Here is a 20,565-nt window from a genome sequence, read left to right as displayed (position 1 = left end):
TATTATAGTTTTAAAACAAAGTATGTCAAAAAATAACAATCCTCTTTATAATATCTATAATTAAGATAAAACAAAAAATGGCACTTTTCTCCAGTAGTCAGCCTCTAAAATCCAGTAAGCAGCCTTTGTGTACCCAGTACTCAGCCTTTATAAACTATTAATAACATTTAAATAAAAAACACTATTATTTGTATTAAAGTTAACGATATTATAATATTTATCATTCCTAGGTAGGAAGCTAGAGTATAGGTAGGTACCTATACTCTTATAAGTACAATTCTCATGCCACGAAATTTGTAGGCCATAGGTGCTTAAAATTATTCTTGCAAACTTATAAACACTGTATTTATCTTCTTATTTTTTATTAATGAATCTGTTTATTTAATAGAATTCATTATTTTTAAAATCGGTTTAAATGCTGGTGAAACCCGTGCAGGGGCCCGTGAGATATTGGAATATTTCTCAACAAAAGTATGTATACATTTTTGAACCTTATTTAAATGAGTTAAAGTTCATAATATTTGGCAGCGACGTACCAAGGAAGATAATGGCTGAGTACTGGATCCGTGAAACCCAGTGGTCAGCCGCATTAAAACGTTATTTCAAATGCGGCTGACTACTGGGTTTTACTTTAAATTGACTGAGACATGCCTAACTAAATTTGAAAATGTAAATGTAACGGTCCTAACGGTCGTATTGGATCGAAAATAAAAAAAATAACTAATAACCCAAAGGTCAGCCGCGGGAGGCTGGGCACTGGATTTTTTGTAAAAAAGTGGTATCCAGTGGTCAACCTCCTCAATTTATAAGTTAAATATTGATATTTCTATTTAAATATAACGCAATTTAATAGATAAACTAACCAATAAACCCATCATTAACAAAAAACAGTAACTTTTTATATTAAAACATATTTTTTCTCACGCGTTAAAAGAACACAACGTGCAGTAAAAAATATGGCGGACATGACATTCTAGCACTCGTTAACAAACATCACCTTTATAAACGAGTATATTTCTTCTCCCCGATACCTCACCGCACCTGCCGCGTTACGTATTAACGAATAAGGAATCAGAGCTCCTATTTGACTACTCGCGATTTGTTTAATCGAATATACCAGATATTTATGACCAATAAACGACTTAAAAGGCTGACTACTGGTCCCTGGCTGGCCACTGGTGCTGTTACCCTAAATCCAGATAAATGCTACACGGAAGGCTTTTTTGTCAGAAGCTTCTCCACATTTAAAAACATAACCTACCAAACTACACGGAAAGCAATAAAAACATAATTAATATTTCCGGAATCTCTAAACGAGTCCAATCGATAACAAAATCGATTACTGTGACGTAACAATAATGTGGAACTGAGCCGTAATCGATTTGATACGACTATTCGTTACCCTGCAATATAAAACCATAGGTATATACTCGCATTAAAACATGGGACATTATCATTCTTTTCTTTAGGTAAAGGTAGGTAAAGCATATAAATCGATATAGTTGTGTGTGAAAGGATGAATAATTATTTCAAATTTGGAATAGTTATGAACAACGCTAACTCAGACACATTGAACGTATTATTATTATTTATTTATTTATTTTATTAACTATGGATAATGCCCAATATGAAGAGAGGGCAAAATTTCAAAGTCTAGTGAATAGGTCAAGTGGGGTATCATTTGAAACAGCTCAAATTGTACATTTTTCACTACGAAAAAATTATTTAAGTATGGAAGATAATGTGAAAAAATACCATTCCCCATAATTTTTTACACAATAATAACATTACTATAAATTTTACAGGAAAAATATAATCAGACCTCTATGACCTCTATCTTGGATCTTGGTAACTTTTTTTTAATTAACCTCTACTAAAGAGGTACTTCTGATCAAAAGTCTTTCGCCTTTATAGTTATACGAGATAATTCAAAGTGTGTACGGAACCCTCCTCGGTGCGCGAGTAAAACGAACTCGCACTTGACCGGTTTTTTTGTACATAAATTCAATTAGGTACCTATCTTACTCAACTTACTTAATGTGCAAATCACTGATATCACTACAGAGAGTTTATTTCTAGAAGTGACAAAATTAATTGTACTAAATAAATTTATATATCTAAATAGGTAAATATATTTATTTATAAGTATGAATATCATCATCTAGTTAGTTTGCATTGCTTAGTTTAGCACTAGCTAGATTGTCCCCAAATATTTAATATTTAATTAATAATTCATTCGCTAACATAGAGTTTACCGTAAAATTTGAATACAACCATCGTGGTAAGGGTTCAAAACTTGCCGACCTCAGTAAAATTTTGAAGAATCTTTCTGGCACTCTCAGTTGGGTTAGGCGAATGAGGTTTATATGTAAGTGGTCGTGATGGGGACGGTGTACGGGATTCCCGTTGCGTGGGACCGGTTTGCTGACAACACCATTATTTCTGTCACACCCACTTAGGGTTTTTTATAGCCACTACTCTCAAATGACTCAAAACTACACAGTTTTTTTCTTAAATAAGTATCAGATACATCTCTCAACTGATACTATATATTCACAAAACATTTTAGGTATAATTTGAAAATGATGATTTTTACCTAGTTAAGGTATCATCATTTTCAAAATCAATTTATATTAATCAGTTTCAATTGTCCAAAAAGTTCGCCTTACTGCATGCTATGGAAAAACATTCAAAATTATCTCCAAAATAGTTAGATAACTCTAGAGTAGAGGAGTTGTGTTCGCTATATTTTTGGTGTGTACTGTAGCCTTTCTCATTGTACTCGTATTTACAGAGTTGTCAGGACCTCCCAGCAAACTCGCACTTTAAATTTGTGGTTTTTGTCTCTTAACACATACCCAGAACGATGGTCAGAAGTACCGTTTGGTTTAATGTGTGATTGTGCTGGTGTACGTATTATAAATTACATCCTATGAAATGATAACACAGACCTCTTTTTATTAAAACAAAGCACGCAATGCCGCTTATTTAACCTGTAATTAGAGCATGGTGTTATTAACGCACACCCACGCACGCCTGTTATTCACATATCGCGTCTTCTCTTGCAGACCATTATAATGTGATCTTCAATAGGGCATGTTATCATAGACTTCTGACATGTCCTAGTCCGTAACTGACTGACGTATATTTGAGTTACGGTCTTCGCGTAGCGAACGGAGGAGACTTTACCCCAATAAATGCTTGATTGAGATCGTAGCACTATTCAAAGTCATTCAGCGCCACCATTATTTAGCGCTGGAATTCGCCAGCAACATGCTGAGATAAGACCATTTCGTGGAACTTTCTCCTGTTATGGTTCTCTGTTTTATTATATTTTTTTATGTTGCGTTTGTGCTTACGAATAAATTATTTCTATTATATTTTATTTTATTGATTTTATTTACGATTACTATATCTCTTCAGGCTGAGTACCTATCCAATAAAGAGTTATTCTTTCGTTGGTCCAATCCTATACCTCCCTTATATTCGTTTTAGAACAATAATAAACAAAAATACGTTATCCATGTATGTATTTGAAACTGCAATTAAAATGAATACCAAATCTATATAAAAAACTTGTAATAGATGTACTTAGAGACAATAACTAAATGTAACATCTACTGATATGAAGCGAAAAAAAATTGTAACTATTACATATATTAACGTAACACTGCATGCACTGTTAACTGTTAAGCGTTAAGGATTATTTTATCTTCTTTATGAATCTATCAATGTCAATGCCTCCCGGAGCCTTAAGCTTCAGTGTTGTAAAACTTGTAAAAAAAATGATCCGAATAATCTAACTAATTGTACTGTAAACAGTGTTTAAAATACTTTATATTTAAGCCTTTCTTTTAGTGACTGTTTGTTTACCTAAATAAATTTAAAAAAAAATCTAACTTCTGCTTAACTCTTAATTTCGGAATCAGAAAAGACAAACTAGAACCTAAATATTTGTATGACCCACGCGTAGTTGATGAAATCTAGTTGAGGTCAAGATACATATATCAGAGGAGCTTCAGTCCAGACCAGACATAATGTTTTATGAATCAGGTAGAGGTAATAACTGTATCACTTTAACACATTTGCTCAGCTTTGCTCACAGTTTAGTTCGGGCAGGAGAGAATTACGAGAAAATTAGGGTATTTAAGATACTGAACTATGTTCGAATTAATCTCACGCAGTCTCACATTTGACGGTAGATTTATTAATTTGTTATTATAGCTTTAGTTTTATACAAAGCGATTTTGTTATGTCTGGCCAAACTCTGAGGGGTGAATACGTAGGTAATACTGAACAACTGTTACTATGGATCCAACCCTGACAACAGTGACAACGCAATCTGCTGTTTCATACCTACATTTCGGCGAATCATTACTTTTTCTATGATGTTTTTTTTTCTTAGTTTCACAACAGAACAGTGCTACATGTTCAACATTGTGGTTGTTTGAAAGCATTCTTATTATATGTACTATTCTGGCCTATTTTCTATTTGCAACCTTAAGTGGTATATATTAGCCATAATGCAAATCTGTATCTACCTCACGTTGTTTTGTAAGCCATGATACGGCCAATTCTCTTAATAAAAGTGAAAATAGACAATAATAATTTATATTTCATGTGATCAGATTGGACTTCATTTCATCGTAATAAAGTTTATGATCGATCAGTCAACGTGATTTAGAACTCGCTAAAATCGGAGAGAAATTGTCAAACCGGTCGTTCCAAACAGATCGTATCAATAATGTGCCTGTTGAGACAGCTGTACCATCGTGCATCGTCCACACTGTTGACTGACAAAAGTAAACCTTATTCCAAAGCCATAAGGCTCTTCGACGATCAATAAGAGGTGATGCTATTTGTATATATGCCAGTATATATGCGATTCTAGTGAAAAGGGGTACAAAGTCTCGCGCAGCCCTATGGTACAATTGTTACATAGGACTTATTACACTTTTTCAAGACTTTTAAGCCTTTTCACAGATATGTATAATGACACAAAGATCCTTGTTGTATACACGATAAAAAGTTTATTTTATATCAGCTTAGCAAGAGCTACACGATAATCAACTACCTAGTTAGGTAACCTGATTGACGAGAAGGAACTTTTTTTATCGTAAAAAAATCTAAGTAAGCGGCGCTTTTAATTAATTCTTCAAATGATAGCTCTATCGCTTTGGACTGGACTGAATATTTAAAAATGGTCATGTTTTCTTTTTCTATACAAATTTATTTCCGTTATATTTTTCGTTAGGTAAATAAGTCTTGATCGAAAGTTAGTATCTAATATACTTCTGAGTAAGGAAAACCAAAGATTTACCTATAGAAAACCTATGGCAAAATGGAGTAAAAAATGAAAATATTATTAAGTGTACATGATATGTGACACAAGATGAAAAGCATACTAATATATACATGTTCAGTTAGATTTTTATGCCAGTGCGTCGCCGTTTATGTGACCGCAACTTTTCAATTTTATAGACAACTATTTAACCAGATTTCACCTTATTTATCTAAGTACCCTTTTTAAATTACCTCTATTACGCAGTAGATTTCTTTAGCAGCAGTCTTGCCCTTTTTAACCGCAATGCAATTTGAGCAGCGAGGCAGAACGAACCGTTGGTCATCAGGCTAATTTTATTCAAGTCATCTTTGGCTTCGGTGTATGAGCACGCATTATATTACGGTCCCCTGGAATTAGGTAACAAATAAGTGTAACTACGGGGTAAAGTCTAGTTACACTTACCCTAACGTGAAGCCCAGGCCAGTAGGCCTGTTTACACTGATACTTGCGTAGTGGCAAATGTATGAACTCGCACTAAACACTAATTAATGTGTAAACAGACCCCAATATGAAAGCCAGGTCCTAACCCGTAGCTATACTTACCCGTATAGATCTTCTATTAGTTGTTGTTGTTGTTGTTGTTGGTGGTGGTGGTGTCTTAACGCATTCCTGACGTGCACAGGGCATTCATAACCCCGCCCCACGCCTTCATATGTATACAAGATGGTTAAAAATAACTGTATTCTCGTTGCCAGGGCCGAGGGAGGTTTTGGGATAATACTGAGCGACTTTTACTATGGGACCAACCCCGAAATCGAGAAAAAAAATCGGACAGACAGACGGACATGACGAATCTATAAGGGTTCCGTTTTTTGCCATTTGGCTACGGAACCCTAAAAATTGGCTGTTTCATACATTTTGGCTGGTCCATTTTTTATGGGAGGGTAAATTTTTCTTTCGCAATTTCGGGGTTGGTCCCATAGTAAAAGTTGCTCAGTATAATCACAAAACCTCCCCGGCAACGGGAATGCAGTTATTTTTTAGCCACCGTGTATAAACCAATACAGTAAATTTTCGTAACTGGAACCCTCAAACACGGGCATAAGCATCACAAAATTCCTACTAATACTGTAAACTCTGTCTGCCTGTTTGCTACCTATTTACGCTTAAACCGCTAGCTGTTCGTTATTAAAATGTACCTATGAAAGCAATAAATAATTGATTAGATTGCTACTTGAGTTATGTTCAAATTAATAGTTGAATGGCTTCTGTTTTGAAGTGTCGAGTTGTTTTAAACCTATTACCTAAATGTTTTTACTTTGTTTTCCATTCTACTTCAAATGTCCAAAAAATTAGTAGTGTTTTCATTTGAATGGTTCAATGACTTCAATGAGACATCATTATGGAAGCAATAGCCTGTAGATGCAGTTTACATGTGCCTTGATAATGCTGTTAAGTTCTTGACGTTTCTATTGCATGAATAATGCAAACGCATCAGATATTAAACGAGGAACTAGTCTTCCATGATAGTTCCGACTTGATGAATGATGCATTCGTCTTTACGCAAACTACGGATATGTAAAACGCAAGTTATGTTACTTATATGTTTTAAGCACTTATTTTACGTGGTTATTGAAAAGGAAATCAAGGAAATAACGCATTAACTGATTTACATTTTAAACTTCGCGCCACTCGGCCCGGCTTTTATAGAGCTTCCATCAATAACCGGTAAAATGAGTATAATAACCGGTAAACGAATAAAAAACTATGCGCTTGATTCTGCATCCGATGAAGCTAGAAAGTGACTCTCACGCCTATATTAGAACCCATTTGTATGCGCCAACAGCTTCTACAAAGTAAACACGTGTCGTTGAGTGTAACAATGGTATATGAGAGCTATTTGCCGCGGAGAAAAGCTCCAGCTTTTCACACTTTCACATGTTGTTAGAGTATGAGTGAAATATTAAATAAGTTAATGACTGTCAAAGGTGTATTGTATATTAAGTTTAGAGACTGTTTATGACAGTAATAATTATCTAATACAAACCTATTTAACGAATTATTATAATTTAATTAGTACAAAAAGATCAGATATTTTAAAAGTATTTATTTACCCATAGTACAGCACATATGTAGAATAAATTAAGTCATTGTTATTTTATTTCATCCCTCCTTCAAGCCATTTAACATCTTCACGTTCTTTCTTGGCGATTGTTTCCCTTTCTCTTAGTAGTTCCTGGTCCCGAATTATTTTTTTCTTTGCTTCTGCTGCCTGATGCGAGCGTTCCAAAGAATTGTAAAGCATTTGCTTGCTAACACCGTAGAAAAATCCAGCAATCAGTAGCGCGAATCTAGCGCCTCTGATAAAGGGGGACACTTGCAGCGGTGGACCAAAAGAAAGCTTCATTTTTTTTATATTATCTTCTCCATAATAACAAAATTATTTTGTTGTACGGAAAACTACACGTGAACATCTGTCTAATAGACATTAACTTTCCGGCCAGAAACAATAGTTCATGCATAGAGGTCGTTAACCTCTTTAACACATTTCGCGAAACATGCGTTGAGTGGAACATCCCTAGCGGCTAGTGACTAGGTCAAGACCGTTACAATTTATTTATTTATTTGCCGGAATCACATTTGTTGGTAGGAAGGCCAGTGGCCGAGTGGGCAGCTAAGAATACCGCGTGTCTCTGTTGCCGCGACCACCAATTATAGTGGGTTGGCGGCCCGCCAGCTCGCCCGGCGTAGTCGCGTGGTCAACAAAACGTTCATCGATTCGGATCAATCATTCGATCACTTCTTCCGTATTGTTATGTAGAGCGGAACGACAGCCATCGGCAAATTTAATTTTGTCTTTACGATGGACAAAGTTTCTAATTTAAAAAATATATTTCATTAGTTGACTACTGAAACACATTAGCTACAATGTTAGCATTTCAAACCCCCATGGGTAAATCATAAAGTTCATAAACTATCTTTATACATATTTTGGTACTTGAAAACGCTTAGGCAGACATTATTTTGTAAAAAACCGGCCAAGTGCGAGTCGGACTCGCACAGGAAGGGTTCCGTACCATTATCTATAAAAACGGTCACCCACCAAGTACTGACCCCGCCCGACGTTGACTTAACTTCGGTGATTGGATGAGAACCTCGCGATTGGAAATAAATATTTATTTTATTCTGTTTTTAGTATTTGTTGCTATAGCGGCAATAGAAATACATAATCTGTAGAAATTTCAACTGGCTGACTATCACGGCTTATGAGATACAGCCTGGTGACAGACGGACGAACGGACGGACAGCGGAGTCTCAGTAATAGGGTCCCGTTTGACTCTTTGGGTACGGAACCCTAAAAACGGACAAATACTGAAAGTTAGTTATTAACCACAACCCTAAAACTAAGTTCATTCATCAAATTAGCCACCATGTGGCTGGATCCAAGCAAAGTCCAATTAATTTTAAAATGCACTTACTCATGCATCAGGCAGAATCCCTTGCCAACAAATTAACATACCTAATAGTGTGGGATTCATATATTTAGGAACTTATGCAAGCATGGGCCAGAAAGTACGGTTTATTGGATTGGCAAATTTGAACACACTAGCAGAATGTAAATGGTCTTCTATTTTTATTTTTTTCTTCTGAACGAACGATGCTTTCGATTTTAGCGTGCTTGTAATCTATTGGCGTTAATTTCATTAATACTCAATGTAACACAGGTATCTTTTATGACTATCAATCGGCGCAATCTAAAGAACCTATTTTGCTCCAGTTTTTACAAAGAGAAAGTTATAGACTGGTGGTTAATGGGTTTTATTGGTAAATTATACGAGTATGAATAAAAATACAATAATAAATGGGTAATTTTGAAGACCTATCTGATGATATCAAATCTTTCACTTTAAAGTTAATAGAGTCAGGCAAGCTAACTCTGCACCGTGAAACTTTGATAACATAAAGTGTGAAAGAGTTACCATAAATTACTTGCTACCTCTTTCTCAGCACCCATCATATAGACTGCCGTATTGCTGCCGTCTCTAAATTAATGTCATGCCGCCCTAGGCCTGACTCTACTCTGGCCTTAGGGCAAATCCGCCACTGCGTGTAAAATAACACTCGCACACTCTGAGCTATCAAACACGGTACAGAATTAGCTTAGCCTGGCTCTAGCTTTGAAAAAGTCGATGCGCTGAGAAGCGCTGGTGGCCTAGCAGTAAGAGCGCGCGACTTGCAATCCGGAGGTCGCGGGTTCAAACCCCGGCTCGTACCAATGAGTTTTTCGGAACTTATGTACGAAATATCATTTGATATTTACCAGTTGCTTTTCGGTGAAGGAAAACATCGTGAGGAAACCGGACTAATCCCAACAAGGCCTAGTTTACCCTCTGGGTTGGAAGGTCAGATGGCAGTCGCTTTCGTAAAAATTAGTGCCTACGCCAAATCTTGGGATTAGTTGTCAAGCGGACCCCAGGCTCCCATGAGCCGTGGCAAAATGCCGGGACAACGCGAGGAAGAAGAAGAAGACACCTAAGCCTTCCTCAAGAAATAGCTGTATTGATAGGTGAAAACAGTAGTTTTTGAGTTTCGCGCGAACATAGAATCAGGGCTACAACCGTAAAAATCGAAGTTCGTCAATTGCAGGCATTTTTCTCTGTCACTCTAATTACGTCTTAATGAGAGTAAAAGAGAAATATCCCCGCAATTTGCGAAATTCGGTTTTCGCAGTCGTGGCGGGCGGGGGACGTTGTTTCATAAGATACATATATATATATTGATAACCGATGATGAGGCTTTCTCGAGTGCAGCCTACAATCGGTATTGGATATGGTTATATCACTATAGCGCGGCAAGAACTGACAGATGAGCATCGCGTCAATGGCGGCGCCGTAGTGGCGTTTCCCAAGTTATGTCTGTTTTTATTGTATTAAATTCTTTATTTGATGATGAGGTGTATTTAGTTTAACAGTATATAGTGATTCTAAATTGCATATATAAATAAGGCATAGTGATACACAAGTTACACAACATCCTCTAATAGCCAATCTTTGAGCTTTGGGCAAAGCAGGCAATTAATTGTAGATATGTGATGCCCCAGTTTATCACACTAGATGCACACATACTATCAGTAGGTATTAACAGTGTTACTATCATTATCAATGCTTGTTTTGCTACCCTAATAAGAGTAATAAGTATACACGTAAACAAACGTGATTGTCTCGACCTTATAGGTAACGAATTCACCTTCTCTCGTGACACAGTCTGTCATACAGCATCAGCTACCAAAGGTTATTTTATACATTGTTGAGCAATATAAGCTTATTGTTATATTATTATATATTTGTCCTAGTCACGAATTTTATTGTTGCAGTTTCGAAGTTCCCATTGACTAACGTGCATATAGAGATTATTTTTTTTTCTCATTGAAAATTACATGATATTTAACAATGTCACAATGTTTCTAAATAACATGAATTCACAAAAAGATCGTCAGATTGTATAAGATAATAATAATTTATTAAAAATAATTAAATATTAAGGAGAAATTAACCATATAAAACAAAAACAATCAAATATATATTTTTACCAAGCCACCACTAATAATGTGTATGTGTACTGATTGCACTAACTTTGGTAAACAATATTTTTTTTATGCCTGGAATAAAACATTTTATATTTATTTATTTATTATTTAATATAGGTGGTTGAATTTTAGTATAAACTACGGCAAAATAGGACGACATTTTACGCGATATCATATTTATAATTATTTGCTACACCGCCTACACCTAATAAAGTAATAGCGATGGAATTAATGATGAAAAAAAAGCCACTGCAACCATATTTGTGATAACGTAGGTATGAGTTAACAAACTATTAATTGGGTATTATTTATCGATGTATCTAATCTTGCTCGGTTGCTCCATAAAGTCCATATGAAATCTTTATTTTAATGATATTTTTATCGCAATACCTATTGCTACTATCCTTCACTGTTATGTTGATATTACTTATTAATGAATATATATTTTTATCCAATCATTCCAAACCGTTTAATTTGGTTCGGAGACATTGATCACGAAAGCTAGTTAATAATCTGAGGTGAATAAACTAACCACAGGGGATCTAGCCAAGATGACAATCGTTGGTAGAAAACGCTAATTGAAACTTACTTAAATAATGTACGGGAATTGTCAAGTGACTTTTCAAAGTATCTGTCATCCCGATATGTTTTCTTTTCGTTTGTCATTTGTCGATTTTCGGTTGTCATCTTGGCTAATCCAAATCTTGGAAAAAGCAAAACATCCTATAAAATAAAGCGAGACGTCTTGAACTGTTACACTGTACTGTATATTTAGTGTGTGCAGCGTAGGTAGAATGTTGAGTTCAATAGCAAGGCATTAGGTGTGGCTGCGTCAGGAACGGCACCAGGGCATTGCGTAATCGCTCCATTAATACGGCGTTGGAGACGAAATGTCATGACCTCGCTCTTATTCGTATTCATCATAGTAGTGTATTGATGTGATCTATACCCATAGTATAGATGTGACCTATGCCCATATTATTGGGTCATTCCCAGTAGTTAGGTAACATCAAGTTATTATCAGAGTTAACAACTGAAAATAATTTTCTTACCTGCTACCAGTGGTAACGAATGAGCAAAAGAATTCCCAATAGTTATCACCAACTCCCTAGGATGGTAAATAGTAAGAATTTGTTATTTTTCAGTTAATATAACTGAAATATTTTAATGTCCTGACAAAAGTATCTACATAAATACAGTGGGTTTTTTTCTGATTTTTGATTAAGAACTGGCAGCAAAAACTTGACATTCTACAACGACCACATAACGACTAATCGGCGAGTCCAGCGACTATAACTGTGGCCGGATAGTCGGGTTTCCCAACTAGTCGGCACATACCTAGTATTTACCTACTTACTAGAGAAATTCTAACACCAAACAGTATCTGTCGTAGTTTTTGAAAAATAAAGCAATATCCTCCCAAATGACAATTTACTTTTATTGTATTTCCAGGGATCGGAAACCGGTATTTTTTGTATGGGAACGAAAACGGTATTTTTTCGTTCTTTGTTAATTATTCCCTTACTAATTGGGCAATCTAATAATACGAAGTCGTTATCTAAAAACACAACCGAGTCCTATATTTAGAGTATAAAATAAACCGAAATATATGTTTATTTCAAAGTTTTTCCAAAAAACCGGTTCCGATCCCTGTGTATTTCTACCCTTCGTATACAATTTTACCTTTAGAAATCAAACACAATTAAATCAATTTTGCACAAATAAAATTAATAACGTAATAACTTTATATTTTTATTATACTTCATTTAAATTATTTGACGGCAAGTTTTATCAAAAAGAACATTTAATAAATTAGATTACAGTTATCTTTATTTCATCGATTTCATAATGACTACGACACGGTATAACATGACATTTTCATAGTCTTAAATACTCCTATTGTTTTTACTCAACAAAAATAACAATGCAATGAAATGACCATTATGGAAACTGACTGATAAAAACCGGTACCGATAACCCGCTACATTCACATCTCTAAGCCCCTCTCCCTTGCAGTTAAGTAATGCGTTATCTCTTTCACGCCTTCATTAAAACTTATCGTCTAGCTCGTTCTTTCAAGTTAGTCATTATTTGTCATTCGTAGAAGGTGCTTGTTTCAACAGTGTTTTACATTGTACCGTGGTTAAATACTATTATTTATAATTTTAAATGTAAGCATAACAAATATTGTACGCTATACGTGTTTTCGGCTTGTTAAAACATTATAAAGTTAAGTTAGCGCGTATATATTATCTCAATTAATCGTGGGTGTGGTAAAGTGTCAAAATCGATGTTTTACCTTGCTGTTTAGGTTTTAAATTTGTTTTCTTACGTAATAAAGCAAATATTAGGTGTTACGAGCAGTTCAATAAAGAGTGTGGTGTTAATTGTGGTGTTTTTGGTGCAGAAATCGTCATCGACCAAGACTACGACGATGACGACGCCGGCGAAGCTGTTTGGTCGCGAGTTGTCCAACTACGATGAAGTGGACGTAGATGAGCTATTGGCCAAGCTGTCACAAGAAGAGTTGACTATGCTCGCCAAGGAGGTTGATCCTGATGTGAGTAACATATGCTATTAGTGCAGTCAATATTACAGCATTCCTTTAAAAGTTGGTAACAGATTAGTGCTCATCATAGTTTATATTTTGCTATCAGTTTCTCATACACGTATGATGGTAACGATAGTATATTATAGTATAAAAAATAATTATACTAGACACATTCTGCTGCAGTATTTGGATCAAGGATCCACAAATTCTGGATAAAAAACATACCTAGCGACACAGAATATAGCAAGAAGCTCTTGTCTAACTTTTTTAGAAATGCTATTAAGGCTTCTCTCACACTCACTGAGTGTAAGCGCAAGCGAGATGGATGTGCATGCTTGGGACTGCGGATAGTATGTTTTCACATTAGAATTTTTATGACTAAAAAAAGTAATAGATGAGTTCCCTCAAAAATATAATAGAGCACTTATAGAAGCAATTTTCATATTTTTAGCTTTTGTGCATAAACTATTACAAATTTTTAAAGTGCATTTTAACTTCTATCTAATCAAAAAAGTCAGGATTCAAATCGATGAATTCACTAGAGATCAGCCTCAAGATTGATAATAAAATTTTTGGCAACCATATTGTGATCTAAAAAAGTGGTATGATTTTTCATAACCTCCACTCTCTGAACTACATTCATGCATTAAACATAGTAGATAACTCTCAATTAAACGTAAACATAGTCTATAGTTATGTCCAATTGGGCCAATTGGTTCAAATTGTTGTTTCTATTAGGTTAGGTGCTTATTCTTACACCAAAACATAATGAAATGGCTTTTCGAATCTAATGATAAAACGGTTACCACTTACTAAACCTTAACAAATCACTTTGATTTTGATGTTGATCGCTTCAGCATAATATATTCGAGGTTTATAGGGTTCGCTGTTTTGAAAAAAAAAACAACTGTTTTTTTTTGATAAATTTTGAAAAAAAGGAAAACCTATAAACCTCGTTTTACATTGTGTCCATAACATACTGAAAGATCATGGAGAATATTTGGAAGTGGAAAAACATTTTCTTTTTTTGTATGGATAATCATTTGGTATACTTCCCTCTTAATGAACTATCTTATTATTATTTCAAAATGAAAAAAAAAAATATTGAATCAAATACTAGCAGTTAATTATTCATACATTTAGACCATGCCACACATTCAAGCACTTGTATCTTCTTCTTCATGTGCCATCTCCATCCAGGAGGTTGGCGACCATATGTCTCTATGTTCAGTCATGTGAATTAGTCTATCTATGCTCTTCACTTTTAACCAGTCTCTTATATTTTTAGTCCACAATGTGCACCTTCTACCACAACCACGCTTCCCTTAAATTTTTCCTTCAATTATTAATTTCAGTAGGTTGTATTTATTTTTGCTTTAAACTACTTGTATATCTGTAAAACTACTTGTTTACTTGTATATCTGCTATAATCACAGTTTACATCAGTTTTTTTATTAACCGCACAAGTGTGATGTAAACATTTTATGTTGCTATTGAATGACATGGTTCTGTATACAAGGTATACAATGTATACAAAGGTGAATAAATTTGAAATTTTAAGTAGTCCTACAAGAACTGAGCTTTATTATAAAAATATAACTGAAGCCTATTGTAACTCAGTTATTGGTTCAGTCTACAATGAAAACTTTGTAAAAGAGTGACAACATGAAAAATTTCTCTGCTCAAAACTGGAGTAACACTAAATAAAATTTGAATGCAAGTAATCCTGAGGTCCTGAGATTCAAATGAAAACCTCAAATTTTTTTTATGAAGGGTTAAATTTTCAGAAATTATATGTGACTACTTAAAAAACACAAAATTATTAATAAAATAATTTGATTTGTTCCCTATAATATTAGTTATACTATAATTATACTTGCAATGTTGTCTATGTCTGTTCCTGTTCAGCATTCGATTTTTTGTTATGCTTCAAAATTCACTTTGCCATATTTGCCTTAGTATAGAAATACGATAAAGATATGTATAACTGACTTTATGCCAGACCAGCCGAGTGAAAATTTCCATTTGATTGATTTGGCTAGATTTCAATCTGCCATTAGGCAGACCAGACAACTAAAAACATCTTTTCTTACATTTTAATGCATGGAAAATTTGTCTTTTCAAATAGGTTTCATATTGGTTTTTAGCGTTTTATTTTAGGGTATATGGTATGAACCAAAAATGTAAAAAGTAACCCTTATTGTGGAACTCTGTCTGCCCATCCGTCTGTCACGCTGCTAAATATATCGAAAACTGTTAATGCTATTTATTTTAAATTTGGATTAGTTATGAACAAGGCTAACCCAGACGCATTGAAAGTGGTATTTTTTATTTATTTATGTCAAGTTGTACATTTCAATACAATTTTAGAAAGGAAGTTGGGAAACCATATTTTTTGGATCCAGTGGGCAGGGGCAGATTTGCCCTAATGCTTGAGCAGGCCGCCACTTCTCGGGTCATAAAATTTGGAGACTCCTCCAAATATATACAAACAATACAATCATGGTGGTTTTACTTTGTCATTTAAAAAATGTAAAATACAATGTTACATTAATTCCTTAGTGACTGCTTGAGGATGGAGGAAAAAATACAAATATATGAGTATTAATAACTGTCTATATGCAATCTATGAGGAAATAATTACAGTATTATTTATTGAAATGCTCTGTTTATATACAAACAATGTATGAGGCTAAATGCTGTAGTGAAAAAGAGTTCAAAGCAAATGAAATGAGTCACTTTTTTCCTTTGCCAAATTATTAGTGCTAATTGTGTTTCCACTGCTGTGAGTAATTCTTACAAAGTTGTGTTTACCAATGATAAGTTACAAAAGCAACCTTTATACATTCTAATAAGGTTTAATTTCACAGAAGCATAAAAAGTAATGAGCATGGCACTTTATTAGGACTGTATTACAATTAAGAGTTGAATAAAAAGCTTCAGTTGCGCTGCATATTACAGAGCCAAGGTTTCAAGTATGTATATGTCGGTGGCCGATCGTAAGATTAGGCAGATCGTGAAATTCCTAGGCATATCGTATAAAGTGACATTTATACTATTAGACTATTTCTGGACAGCCCTTGGTTTAATATGACTACTGTCAAAACATTACACAGGTACAGTACGATCTGATCTTACCATCGGCCACTGACATATATAAAGTACAACTGATCATACAAGTACGTAGGCAATAAAGGAGATGACTGCCTTCAAAGTATTATAGGTGTAATTTGGTGACGTCAGGCAGTTTTCAGTTTATTGTTCCTGTAACCTTGATGTGAATTGTGTATCTTTATAAGTGTTTATTCAAATGGCTATATTTGGACTGTTATACCAAAATAAATATGGTGTACTGCATTTAGAATTCATGAAACTTGTGTGAGACGTGTTTCCGCATTGTTTCAACGTAATTGCTATTAATAATAAAATTACTTAAAATATTTATTGATAACGTGTTGAAGTGTCTTTGTACTTAAATCACTTGTCTCGCCACCGAGAAAGCGTACCTCCGTAGGTATTGGCTATTATCTCTTACAACAAATGTTTGGGTGTCAAAAACTCATCACTATGAGCTTCTCGCCAATCGTCGGCGGTCAGACACCTGCTTATGCTGATAATTAAATTAAATAGTTATTCAACATCACAAAGTATGCCCCTTTTTTAGGGTTCCGTGCCCAAAGGGTATAAACGGGATTAATAGGGATTACTAAGACTCCACTGTCCGTCTGACTGGCTGTCTGTCACCAGGCTGTATCTCATGAATTTTCGCAGATGATGTATTTCTGTTGTTTCAAATACTAAAAAACAAATTAAAATAAATATTTAAGAGGCTGTCAACACCCAATGTCCTTGAAATTGATGTTACTTAAACAGTTTTTTAAGAAAGACTATTTGTTTTAGTCAAGTAAGAAAAATATATGTTCATATTAATTATATTTCAAAGACCGTGGTTGTACTCGATACACGATTGAACGAAATCGGCTCGATAGAAAATAATTGCAAAGATTGGTCTTAAAATCACAATTAAACGGTTTAATGTCTTTATTGTTTTGACTTATGGGTCTGCAATTAAAATCACAATTTCAAAACATTTATGTCTAAACCGTGGTCGTGTTAAATATTACACTAGTAATCCACTTTTTTTTATTTAAATATTTTTCTTATTATTCCCTTGCGGCCCAGTAACATGCGACAGTGCTATCTCATTTACTCCGATACAAATAGACAGTGTGCGCGCTTTAGGTATTGACAGCCTCTTAAGTGGGGCTCCCATACAACAAACGTGATTTTTTTGTGTAATGGTACGGAACTCTTCGTGGGCGAGTCCGCCTCGAACTTGGCCAGTTTTTTAATATATTATAGAGACAAAAACGCTCGATTCGAACGCGTGCCTAAGCGGTCAAAAAACAGTCCGAGTGGTACTTAACAGCCTATAATGGCTATAATTATAAGTTTAATGACCGCAACTAAATTAGGTATAGGTACCTCACCTGCCAGATTTACTAAATAAGAGAAAGGTCGATAAAGCATAATTATATCATTTGAAAAGCCTCACATTGCCGCTGACAATTACTGGTTACAAGTATCTATTACTAACAAGTAGCGATTTTTCTTCGCTCCAGTAATTGTTTGCATAAGAATAAGAAACAAGCCACTTTTGACTCGCTCCCTGTTTCCATTTGCATATGCTTTCAAGTATAACTAATTTATTTACATGTTCGATAGCGACTGGGTAATGAGAACAATGTACTTTTGAGTTCAAATACTGGTTTTCGTTTTTATTCGTAATGTTTTTTTTAAATTGAGAACTCTTAATGTTGGTAATTTTATTCATTTGGTTCGTTTCGTTTCGTCCGTGTTTATTTTTTTTTTGTTTAATTTTGCTGAAGAATTGAGTTATTTTATAATACTACAATTTATGTATGCATGTAGAAAATGTATAGTTCGATAATTGCAAATCGGCAGCGCGTAAATCTTAATTTTTTTGAAATTTTGTGTCTACAATTAATTAAGTAGAGGCACTTATTACTTAATTAAAGAAATTGTAAAATCTGTCAAAAAATTGTTGTTCTCGAGTACGTACTCAATTGTAAACAGTGCCCCTAGTGTAAATTTAGTCGATAGCGAAACGTGACGTACGCGTTTGCGTTAAGTCTCATTTTGTATGGGTTTTTGAACAGCGCGCCAAGCGGGACGTTTTGGACAGTCAAAAATCTATACAAAATGACACTTAACGCAAACGCGTACGTAACGTTTCGCTGTCGAAAATATTTACACTAGGGGCACTGGTCTCGTTGAGTGTGACTATTTGGAAGCCATGGGGCTATGTGGGTTTATGATAACAAGCCAACCAAAATATTTGAGACTGCCGTAATTCTTCCTAAAAGTATGTAAAACTTATTGCACTTACCAAGAAGTATATTTGTATTATGGTCTTCATACTTTATACTCCGGCTCGGACCAATGAGTTTTTCGGAACTTATGTACGATATGTACTTGGTGAAGGAAAACTTCGTAAGGAAACCAGGCTAATCCCAATAAGGCTTAGTTTCCCCTCTGGGTTGGAAGGTCATATGGCAGTCGTTTTCCATAGCCATTTCTTGGGATTAGACGCCAAGCGGACCGCAGGATTCCACGAGCCGTGGCAAAAATCCGGGACAGTGCGAGGATGATGATAGTCTTTATACTTTCAATTAAATCCACGAGTTCTAAATGGCCCCATTCAACAGTATGTTAATTTTAATATTTTAATGCGAGTATCTCAAGTCCGAACACGAACTATTTGTTTACCTAATATTACTTACTTAAATCAAATTTATTAACTAACATCACTCACGCAATGCGAGTCCGTCAAATCATATCGAAATCGATATTACTCATCATTTTTTTTCTTAAGTTTTGAAATCACATCCAATTAGCAAGTTTCGGCAATTAGAATGGGCCTTGGGCCACCGCTTAAATAATTTCTCATCGTTATTATAATTGGAGGATTGCCACAATGGCGTTACACAACTATTACATTACTATTGTCCTGAATGCCGAGTTACCATGATTCGCGGGCGAAAATGTTATATTATAAGTATAATATACCTATTACTCTTTCAATGTTATCGTAAAGCTTATTCTGTCACTAATCTGGGTTTTTAATCCTCTTGCACTAAAGTGTGTATTAGATAAGATTGATAACGCTGCCGCCGAATGTAAGGCCCGTTGTATTGTTAACGCGGTGTTTCATATAAAATTACCCAAATCTAGCCCTCTGCCAAATAACACATTACCGGTGACATTGTGATGTCCTGCATACATCAGACAAAAATAAAAAGGGCGTTTTCTAAAATAAATATTGAAAACCTGATTCTTACAAATCTGGACATTCTTGGGCTCATTCTACTCAGAATCGAGAGTATTCTCCATCCTACCATTAAAAAAAGATGTTCCACAATGTTTGTTCCATTACGTCACGTTTTAGTGTTAAGAAATGTTTCATTTGTATGTGCGTGACGTAGTGGAAACTAAAATTTTTATAACACCTTTTTTTATCAGGATTGAATAGGCTAGTGATTCTGAGTTGAAAGAACCCAAAAACACCAAGATCTGTGAGATTCAGGTCTACAACATTATTATTTAAAAAAAGCTCAAATGTGTGTGGGTAAGCTCCCTATTCCTCTCGCGTCGCATGATGGTCCCGGTGATAGTTCATTTATATATTGGAGTAGCTGTCACGTAAAACGATTGTAGTATTTTTTTGGAAGATTAGCACATTTATTTATTTGTTAAGTAAAAAAAATACGTTAAAAACAATATATTTCATCAATATTTTTTTTAATTAGGTACAACCAAAAGACAGTTGCAGGAACTGTCATGACTACCGTCATTCGACGCGAAAGGCGCGAAGGATCCGCATTGTACTAATATGAGGACTGTAGCCCGAACCGTATCGCTATCAGCAGTGGGACGTATATAGGCTACTAGTAATCATTATTAACACATTTTCCTAAAGTAGCACCTTGTTATTACGCTTGTAAGCATTGCCACAGAATAAATAATAGTATTACCGTACGGAAATGACACTTCCTACAAAACTGAAGTTTGACAGCGATTCAGGTCAAATCATGCTGTCTCTTTCTCATGTACTATCCCTAT

General features: G+C 34.9%; 1 protein-coding gene across 8 annotated transcripts in view; it reads left to right on the top strand.

Moving 5' to 3' along the window:
• The window catches only part of LOC133520751 (tropomodulin-1), a 107,619-nt gene that overhangs the window by 68,056 nt on the left and 18,998 nt on the right, over positions 1 to 20,565 (top strand). For 7 of the 8 annotated variants that reach the window (XR_009799804.1, XR_009799803.1, XR_009799805.1 and 4 more), the window contains exon 2: positions 13,279 to 13,431. Coding sequence is in view for 5 of the 8 variants with exons in the window: in XM_061855381.1 (XP_061711365.1) it covers positions 13,279 to 13,431 (153 nt within the window). In the remaining 3 variants the exon portion in view is untranslated. Of the gene's footprint in view, positions 1 to 12,947; positions 13,043 to 13,278; positions 13,432 to 20,565 lie in introns of those variants that run through there. The other variant, XM_061855382.1, reaches the window with a different exon arrangement.

The sequence above is a fragment of the Cydia pomonella genome, chromosome 8 (genome assembly GCF_033807575.1).
Source record: "Cydia pomonella isolate Wapato2018A chromosome 8, ilCydPomo1, whole genome shotgun sequence".
NCBI classification, from domain to species: domain Eukaryota; kingdom Metazoa; phylum Arthropoda; class Insecta; order Lepidoptera; family Tortricidae; genus Cydia; species Cydia pomonella.
This window is presented reverse-complemented; position numbering and strand designations above follow the sequence as displayed.